This window comes from Histoplasma capsulatum, genomic scaffold (genome assembly GCF_000149585.1).
Source record: "Histoplasma capsulatum NAm1 scaffold_1 genomic scaffold, whole genome shotgun sequence".
Lineage (NCBI taxonomy): Eukaryota > Fungi > Ascomycota > Eurotiomycetes > Onygenales > Ajellomycetaceae > Histoplasma > Histoplasma mississippiense.
The window spans coordinates 525792-535391 of NW_001813982.1; the positions used below are offsets into that span (position 1 = coordinate 525792).

Here is a 9600-nt window from a genome sequence, read left to right on the forward strand (position 1 = left end):
TCCCCTCGCGACCTATTTATTCTTTCATCATTCGAAAAGAGAGCATGGGAAAGAAAGAACGAAGTGAAGTTAATAGACGACATGCTGGCGTGTGGTAGTTGCTGGCTCGCTGAAAATCGTCACCGATAGATAGTCTTCTCTGTATATTGTCGTTGCAGGCAAGAAAAGGTTGAAAGGAGGATGAAAAAAAAAGAGAGAGAATGAAAACGATCACGTCAGTAATACAGGCACGCATACAGCGCACATTCAGCCATCACAACTATCATTATTTATCCTCTACGTGCTCAAGGAAGTCCTGGTTTTGGGTTTTCACCCTTCGCTTCGAATTGTGATTGCTAGACCCCATTGCCATTTCTGGGTGACTATTCATTCGTCCCGGCTACGGAAGAACCAACACCAACATAGCGACGACGACTGCGCGCTATGTCCCCCGTTTCAGTAATTGATAGGAAATTCAAAATACTGCCAAAGATCCGTGGACGAAGGTGCGGGTTTGGGGAATTGTTTTGGAAAACGCTAGCAGCGGAGATGGAACATGAGGTTGATGATGGCGTCGATGGCGCCGTTTCGCTTATCCTATTACTTGACCCTTCAGGAACCGAATAGAAGGTTTCATGGGACAAGGATGTTTCAACGGAAGGAGTGGTAATGTGTGAGTGTGTATCGCTCCTGTTTAGCTCTTCAGGTGTCCTGTCAAAACCTAAGACACAGAGCATGGTCTCATTTCCATGGTTGTTTTGTTCCGTAGTGTTGCTGTCATAATCTATATCAGCGGCATTGGTCGTGAACGAGCTGGAGAAATGGCCTTGGTAATGCTGCTGCTCGGAGCTGGGGTTAGGGGTGCGCAGTTGGGTAGCTGTGGTATTCTTATTAACATCATGATTATTCTCATTACAGGCATTCTCCACGGACGGGTTTGAAATCCGCTGTAGCCCCCGCTGCATCAAGCTTGGACATGGCTGAGGAGGTGCGGGAAATACGGAGGAGGGCACCTGATCTACCCCTGAAAGTCGGGTCTGTGAGAAAGTACCCCTTTCTGATCTAGAAAATGGAGTTAATCGTGATGAAAACGACTCCTTAGCCGGTGTATATGCCTGCCCTTGTTGTATATCTTGCGACGGGGTTTGCCATCCACCTTTTCTACATACCCTATCTTGCCCAGCCACAAAGTGAGGGCCAGCTCCATGCCCTCTTCTCCTTAGAGTTGGTGGTGGGAGAGGGAACGTATTTACGAGCACGGCCCGTTCACAGGAACTTTGCCCTCTGCTGGAAGATAGAGTTGGTGAGGAGGGAATTCGTTTGCGCGGGATAACAGACGGAAAGCGTGATATCCCAGTAGTGTTAGCTTTACCCTGTGGCCCTTGGGGTTTAGAATTTGCTGTCGATTGTCCTCTGGAGACTGGGATTTTAAGAACGACCTTGGTTTCACCTTTTTGCATGTCTGAAAAACCAACATAAGCAAACTTCCGGTGCATGTGGCAAGAACGCTTTCGAATAGTTAGTGGACGTGGGATCAATGACAGAGCCCCCTTCAATCTAGATCCGCCCTTCTTTAAGAACATCTCGTCCAATTTAAAGCAATCCTTATGCGGTCCAAGAAACAGGTTAAGATGGCCACGCCGTAGCTTTGATTCGAGATCGTCCACTCCACACAATGCACTTTGCATTTTATAGCGGCGTTTGGCAACGTTGGCATTCCACACGACATCATCCTTCACAAGAACAAAATCCAGACTATAGTCATCGAATAATGTAACCTGGGAAAACATCTTAAAGGTTGACGAACACTTCCTGAAAGTAATCATAGATTCGCAATACTCTCTCAGTAGGAAATGACAGACCCCCTTACTAAACCATGATATTGTGAATTCACGATCCTCGTTGATACTAAGCTCGTATGCGTCCAAGGCTCGACGGAGATCGCCCACTGAGGCCCAGAGGGAGCCGATGTTGAACCACACAGGTGCGCGGGAGAGAAGGGAGGAACCGCGCCGAAGGACGTCAGTGTGCTCCTCGAGGGATTCAACGTACTGTGAGTGTCGGGCATATAGGACCGCCGCAGCTAGGGAGTAAACAGCTTCTTTGAGGTCGATCTGCGGACTACGGTACTTCGAAATCTCGCTATTAAGCATGCGCGGAGAGGGGAGATGGCCAGTCAGATAACGAGGCCTTGGATGAAGAGTCCCCATTCTCACGTTTAATTCAAGGGGGCCTGTCAAAAGGGCCATAACAGACTTCGAGAGATACAAATGACATGCACAGGAGAGATGAAAGAAGCCAAAAGGAAAAAGGTGGCCGCCTCAGGAAGTGAAGCAAGCTGAGGTGACGAGGAGTGTAAAGGAAAAAGTTGTGTTAAACCTCATTCTTGTTCTTGGCGCTAAACTGGGTTGATATGACAGATTACAACATTAGAGTGAATGTGATAAAGAAGATTGGGATTCTTCTCCATATAAATTCTTCGCGAAATTGGCTTCATGCATGAACACATACTTGTTCTTATGAAATCCTGAGAGAAATAGGAATTTTTCCGGCTGTGGCAATGTGCCATCTTGGTGACGAGTTTTTAGAATTAATCCTTCCGTATTAATTCACTGAATAACTCAAAAAGAGGAGTGAAGGAAACACATGTATTTCCATGCTCTATTGCTGCAATGAAGAATTTGAACAGGACATCTTGAAGATATCTCAACCGCGATCAACGAATAAAGGAGATGATGGGACAGCTTCAATCGGGCCTAGCCAGTACAGAACCGTCATCTCCGGATACCTCAAGACTGACATAAATGAGAAATCCGGCTAAAGACCGCAGGCTTCATTCATGTCTTCGACTACCCAAAAGGCAAGCACGTACTAACGCAGCTTTCATTGATATATAACAAGTCATAAAAGGAATTGATTCAGTGTCTTCGGGGAATATCCTTGTCGCATTTTGCCCAAATATGAGGCCTCCGCAAATATTTTTAATACATTGATCAAAGTAGCTGTTAAGGTCCCAAGCATCACAAAACTTGGTTCGTTATTGTGGGATCTTACTCGTAGTTAGCACTCTTCTCCGGCAAAGGAAATCTCTTTAGAGCAGGGAGGTTGAAATAAGCATTTCGCGTCCGCTCGGTGGTTGGCTTGGCATCAAGTAAAATCCAGTTGATGTGGGTAAATGGAAAGTATATGGAATTCCTTGGAGTCAGTCCTTCATTCCTTGGCCGAATAATACACAAAAAGAAAGGAATACTAAACTGATGAGAAACTGATTAACTAGAACTGGGGAGCTATGTAAACAAGAGTGGCATGATCGAAAATGGAAGCCAACAGTTCATATATCAAACACCAGACCCGAAATGACAACCAAATGGGATGAAAAAAAAAAAAAAAAAAAAAAAAAAAAAAAAAAAAAGAGATAGAAAGAAAAATGTTCTTCTCAGCAAAAAGCGATGGTATCATTGGATGGTGAAGCTATGGCTGGCCTCGACAAGGCCATCCGCTGCTTTAGAAATAGCAATCCAGCTAGGTGCATATAGCCGCACTTCATCCAGTGCTGGTATCACACCCGGCTGGTTACCGTCACTCCACATACAGATGGCCTTTCCACTCAATATGTTTTGGGGAGCGTCGTGGTTCTCATCGTCATGGTCGTCGTCGTCGTCGTCCGACTTGTCAGCGCTCTCATGCCAGTTTATATCGACGACCCAAGTATTTTCCCACGTTCGACTCCAGAGTCTGATTTCCGAAACTCCCTGGCGGGAAGTGGGGGGCATACGGTGGTCTACTGCAGAACCTGAAACCTGGAAATTCGCGACTGCCCTGTCAAATTTGAGCTTGCAGGCTCGTGTGTTCCGGCCGGAAATTTCGATGCGTGCTTTGTTTTTGCCTACTGTTTTCGTTATGTTGTAGGTTATCCATTTGTCAGGGTCGATTTCATTGTCCCTTTCACGGCCTTGGCCGAGAACGTTTGGAGAGAGCCCGCTCCAGGAACATCTTTCCAATTTACCAAAAGGGGTTGTTTTGTCGCAGGTTATATTTTGGCCTGCTGCACTTGGTATAGAGTTGATTGCATCCGTAAGATATGGTTGAATGCCAGTGAGCGATACCGTATTCGAACCGTTGTCCAGGTCAACTTCCTGGATGAAGAACGTCTTTAAACGGTTGGCAGGCGAGAAGGGAAAGGCCACCAAATTATAAATTAGAGTACCAATAAATACGAGGAACAAGAATGTTGGGATGTGGTATGTGAATCGATGGATCAGGGGGAATAAAGGTATGCATAGAAGAGTTGTAAAAACAGAACATGCCAGGTAGACGACGAAGGTAGAGACTCCGTCCGAACCAACCTGGCACATGGAGGCGGTCAAAAAAAGAGCAAGCTGGCCGACAAGAATGAGGACGATAGGAGCTAGAAGCAAGAGCTGTAACACCCATGTCCACCTGGGCAACGTCCAGCTCCACGACTGTTCATGCTCGAAAGTGCCTCCTTTGTTGATATCTTCTCGCTCATCTGTCTCTGCTGCACCACCAGGGCGACTACTTCGATAATTTGCAAACGTGGTTCGTTGGCCACGAAGCAGGGAGGTAGATTCTGTGGGGTCGGTATCTTCCCCTGCAGCTCCGGGAAATTCAGCAGTACTGGGACTAGCATTAGATCGTAGCTCGTCCGCGGAAGAAGTTAGTAACCTGCTGCTGAGGCTGCTTGGGCGCCGTCCTGTGGCCTGGCGGGCAAAATCCCCTTTTCGCGGAAGAGCGAAGAGTTCCAGGTAAGAAATCCAAGTCGCGAGAAACGCGCCAGCAAAGTAAAATAATAGAAAATACCCAGCAGCAATTCCCTTTTGGTTTGCGTAAACCGTGTTAATGACAAGCATGATCCACGTTGCGATGAATATCCATGTGTAACTATATGCCCTGTGAAGAGCTGAAGGTCTGAAAAAGTCGGCAGCACATGCTAGAAACCAAGCCAGGAATATCCACGCAGAGAACATCATGCTCCACACTGAAAATTGGCTGGAATGCACGATATATGGATTGACTTTCTCAAGCAAATACGCTAAACATATGGGAATAGTAGTGGCAATGACCAAGATGATAGGGGTGCGAGAAAAGCCACGAAGACCACGTAAGGAGACCTGGTCGCCGGTTCCTTCCAAAGACTTAGACATCGAAAACAAGTACATCCGGTCTGTTTTAGATAAGATGACACTTGTTACGAAGATTACCAACGGGGCAATGACCAGAAGAGCTACTGAAATTGCAAACAGAGTATGGAGGCGAAAAACAGCAAAGGCAGTTCCAAACATATCAAACCAAACACCAAGGGTGCCAGTACCGCTGTTCACCTTGTTTTGGTCCTTTGATTTGCCATCGAAATCCATTCCTGTGTATGAAACGAGACCCTCAGTGGTTCCTATGGAAGCAGAAAGCATGTGCCACAAGGAATCAATATTTGTGTGTCGTGTGTCATCTTGGGCCTGTGTGGTATCGGCTTCTGGGGGCTATGAAGGCCAAATCAAGTCCTCGAAGTCCTAGGATGCCATTAAACACGACATAGTCAGTCTGACTACGAAGCAGGCCCAATTTAAAGCCATCAGCAGCAAGCACAGAACCAAACGAGTGCTTAGTGTTCCCGTAAAATCGTGTAACCTCTGTGTCTGTGGTTCGAAAAAGAGCAGCTCGGCCGCCAGCCCCTGCACCCTCAAGGTTCAAGAACGTATGCGTAAAGTTTGAAAGTGGATGCTGGCTAAATACGTGGGCTCCGTTCAAGTAATCTTCTTCCCCGTTATTGAAGAGCAAAACGAGACCTTTACGGGGGTTGTTTCCAGGAGTCGTGAAGTATCTGAGGAGCTGCAGCAAACTCACAACGCCTATTCCATCATCAGTGGCGCCATATCCGGTTGAAACACTGTCGTAATGAGCGTTCACGAGAACACCTCCTTTCCCCTTTGGTTTCCCATTCGAGTGCTCCCACCAGTTCTCCAAGCCATCTTCGCTCCCGCGTATATAAACTATTATATTCGTGCTTTCAAAATATACCCCCACAATTGAGGTCTTACCAACTCCGCCGTTAGAATATGTTAAGTTAGACCGATTATCGTCAAAAACGAAAACTTCCGGCAAGTTGTCATTAGCGGAAGAAGGTTGTCCGGCCTCAACCGTAGGGCGAATGATGGAATTGATTCTGCTTAGAAGCCATTCGTGAACTTCGTCATTCCGCCGGCTATTATAAGGATGAAAACCTCCAGTTAAGTGCTGAAGATCTCTCCAAGCTTCTGTAAGATTCACGCCCTTGGGATTCGTTTCTGGAGCGGAAGGAACGACAAGGTTTATGACGAGGATTGGAATAAGTAATGCGAGATACACGATTGTTGTGATACATGTTACTGGCCAGGGCGTGAAGGCAATGGGATTGAACCACTGAGCCCTGGAGCTGGCCATGATGAGACAGATATGACCTGGGAAGCCGGCTCCGTCAAGGCGTGGGTGGATGTTCCCCGTCGCGATAACGGAAGAGAGGGTTACAAGGCGGATGGAGGCGGCAGTAATTAACTAGCCGCCAAGGCTTTGTTCAGTGAGGGGGCCTAAGCTTAAACACACACCCACGACTTGGGGCCTACTGTTACAATTTCTAAGATCCGCTATTGAAGATTGATTGACTAGTATACTATATGTCTTGTGAAGGTGTGTGCTGGCTTATATAGTATGTAAGAAAGGTAATACTAGCTGAGTACTAGAATATGGTAATTCTCGCCTCACAAGGTCGATGTCATCAAATACATTCTAGCTACTTTCATACAAGCTATCATCTACTTGTAGCTCTAAACTGGTTTTTTTAACTGCTGGCACTTCCGCCAGTAACTCTCAGCACCCTCTCAACCTCCCCTTTACACTCGGGCATCGCGCTCGCCATCTCCCTCGCGAGAATGTCCCGGAAACTAGCAAAGGCCTGCACCTTTCCTTTCAAATCCTGGTTGCCACGTTGTACAAGTTCGACGAATTCTCGCGTGTAAATGTCCGGATTGCGTGCTGCGTCGACATAGTCTATGATTTCTGGGGGAAGTTGAACGGATTGCAGGGGCGGGTCAGGATCATTTATGCGTAGGGATGTTTGGGATGGGGAAGCCGAGGGGTCCGGGCGGGAATGCTCTGAGAGGGTTGATAGGGAGAGAGTCAAGGATTTTCTAGAATTGTCGCTCGAGTTAATATATCGCGGGTTTTCAAAAGTGGAACGATGATGCAGAGTGTGTAAGGCGTCTTTTCCCTTGTCTTTCTCTCTTCCCGTGGGTTTGATTGTTGCTTTGTTTTATGAACCAACAGGCATGGCGCGTAACCATGGTGGCTCAACCATGATGACACTGCTTGTAATTCCCAAGAGGCAGACGTGTTTATATGGGATACGCAAACCACAGGTACCAAAGGGGTGCAAAATAGCTCACATTTTTCGCACAAGTTCTTGTTGTGTTTCTGACCCCAGATATCCATGGACCGCGGATTGGATTTCGAATAGATGTTGTATCACATCTTTCAGATCATCTAAACCCCAATAAAAGGCACTTAGCGACATATTCAAGCGAAAAGGCACAGCACTTATTTCGTCAAAGGCAGACAAATGGCGGACGGAAAGATATCGCATCTACGGCCAGTACATACTGTCAATCACGCTCAAGGTTACTGGCGCCATACGCAAGGGACGCCCAGTTGGTTACTTGTACTAGCTTCCACGTCGGCAGGGTAGCTAAGGAAGTATATATGTTGGAAATGACCTGGCCTGTAAATTGCCTCAGCGCCAGTTCTTGGGGTAGATTATAACTTCACGCAGTCATTCGTTGATGCGTAGAATGCAAATAATACGAAGGAGAGGTGGAGGTCAACTCGACGGTTGCAGTGTTGAAGCTTTGATGAAGGCAAGAGTAAATCACGAGTACTAATACTTATAAATACGGCTAGTGTTGTTTCTGGACCTAAAACGATCAGCAGAAACTTTAAATTATAACCTTGGTAAGTTCCCGTACATCCACAACTAACCTACTCCGTACATATATATAAGAGTTGTATATTGCTTCTATCGATTTACCTCACAGGCTGGTGGCTAATAATCTTCAGCCTTTAATCTTGATTCACTTGCAATCTGATCTGTAAGTAAATAGGCAGGTTGCAATGCTAGTATTTGAGATACAGCTGAGATCATGCAGGCGGGCAGGCAGAGACTTCCATTCTCTTATCTATATCCTTATGTACCATCTTAGAGAAGAGATTTTAATATCACTCATCCTTAATCTATTATATCTCCACATACAAACATCATTAGATTTCTATTGATTGAAGAAGTAAAGTATTGGGGGTATGTTGAATACTGAGAAAGCAACGATGGTAACTAGTAGGAGTATAAAAGGAGAATAGATGTAGTTATGGTATGTAAGTACAAAAGGCATCTGTGGGGCAAATATCCCACTCCACCAAAATAAAGTTAAGTCAGGAAGATCTTGTAATATCATATCAGGGCCTTTGGCACAAAACCACTGGCAACACTGCTAGAAGTATCCTTCGGCGCAAATCGATACCTGACGTAAATGATTAGTATAATGTACAGCATATGTATGTACTGTATAATCGAAACGCAAAGCGGGTGGCTGGAGAAGCAAACCATAGAATAAGTTTATAGGAAAGTTTATAGGAAGAAAGGTAGTATGATAAAAAGTGAGAAAATCAGACAATGAGACAATGAGACCAAAAGTATACAACGTTCACCAGAGGCCTATACGCCTAGAGAGTGAACTGCGCCCGCTGGATAGTTACAATACACCAACATTCCACCTCCGTCATATATAGAAACTTTAGAATGGGAAGTAGATATGGAGATGAGGATGGGGAAGGCGCCAGATATTAACACATGGGGCAGTTTAGACGTGCTATCTATGGCTGGCCTTCGTTCCTCTTATCGTAAATCACAACAATCAAAAAACACTACTGTAAACGTAACAATAAGGTGGGGTGAGTAAAAGAGTTGGGCGTTCTTGACTGGATTCTTCATTGGTATCTTAACTACTAGAGCTGCGATGACACGAGAATATAGAATATGGAAAGAGGATAGATGGAGTTCTTTAGGGAAGAAATAAAACGAGGAATACAGCTCAATTAAAAATAAAAAGAAAGGAAAATGAAGTGAAAATGAAAATGAAAAGAAAGGAAATTCCATTCCGTACACCTTTTCCTTCCTTTACACCTCCTTCGTCCTCATAGCGTGGACGCGAGGGGTAGCTATGTCTATCTCTGTCTCCACCAGCTCTAGCCCAGATAAGCTTGGGTATCGTTTACTGAAATTCGCTTCCCAATCGTCATTTTGGCTTGTTTTCTTGGCCATTTCTACGGGGGGATTGTGTTCCTTAACAACGTTTTCGGTACGGTTGCCGGTACGCAGGTTTTGTGGTTTGGGAGGTGCTGGGGGGTTTTTGATCCGCAGCGGTGGTGGAGGTGCGTGATACGAATTGCTCAGATGGCGTCGGCTGTTGGGATCGTATGGGCATTTGTAAGCGGACCCGCGGAGCGCGGGTCCGTTGGCTGCTGTCGAGGAGCCTGTTCGGTGGCCTGTTGTTGTATCGAGACAGGTTTTCGGGGGACGTT

At 45.9% G+C, this 9600-nt stretch overlaps 4 protein-coding genes across 4 annotated transcripts; 1 reads left to right on the top strand and 3 right to left on the bottom strand.

Moving 5' to 3' along the window:
* Positions 1-362: 362 nt before the first annotated feature.
* On the bottom strand, positions 363-2866 carry HCAG_00167 (predicted protein; the record flags this gene model as incomplete). The annotated part of the gene is made up of 4 exons (XM_001543071.1): positions 363-1016; positions 1149-2121; positions 2491-2531; positions 2852-2866. 4 exons carry the CDS (start codon positions 2864-2866, stop codon positions 363-365), a joined length of 1683 nt encoding a protein of 560 aa, XP_001543121.1.
* A 568-nt stretch (positions 2867-3434) lies between these two features.
* On the bottom strand, positions 3435-6417 carry HCAG_00168 (predicted protein; the record flags this gene model as incomplete). Its single annotated transcript, XM_001543072.1, has 3 exons — positions 3435-4623; positions 4801-5477; positions 5731-6417. 3 exons carry the CDS (start codon positions 6415-6417, stop codon positions 3435-3437), a joined length of 2553 nt encoding a protein of 850 aa, XP_001543122.1.
* Positions 6418-6811: 394 nt separating this feature from the next.
* HCAG_00169 (conserved hypothetical protein) lies at positions 6812-7327 on the bottom strand (the record flags this gene model as incomplete). Its single annotated transcript, XM_001543073.1, has 2 exons — positions 6812-7125; positions 7291-7327. 2 exons carry the CDS (start codon positions 7325-7327, stop codon positions 6812-6814), a joined length of 351 nt encoding a protein of 116 aa, XP_001543123.1.
* Positions 7328-7588: 261 nt separating this feature from the next.
* On the top strand, positions 7589-8633 carry HCAG_00170 (predicted protein; the record flags this gene model as incomplete). Its single annotated transcript, XM_001543074.1, has 5 exons — positions 7589-7676; positions 7927-7977; positions 8027-8114; positions 8288-8320; positions 8570-8633. 5 exons carry the CDS (start codon positions 7589-7591, stop codon positions 8631-8633), a joined length of 324 nt encoding a protein of 107 aa, XP_001543124.1.
* Between the last annotated feature and the right edge of the window lie 967 nt (positions 8634-9600).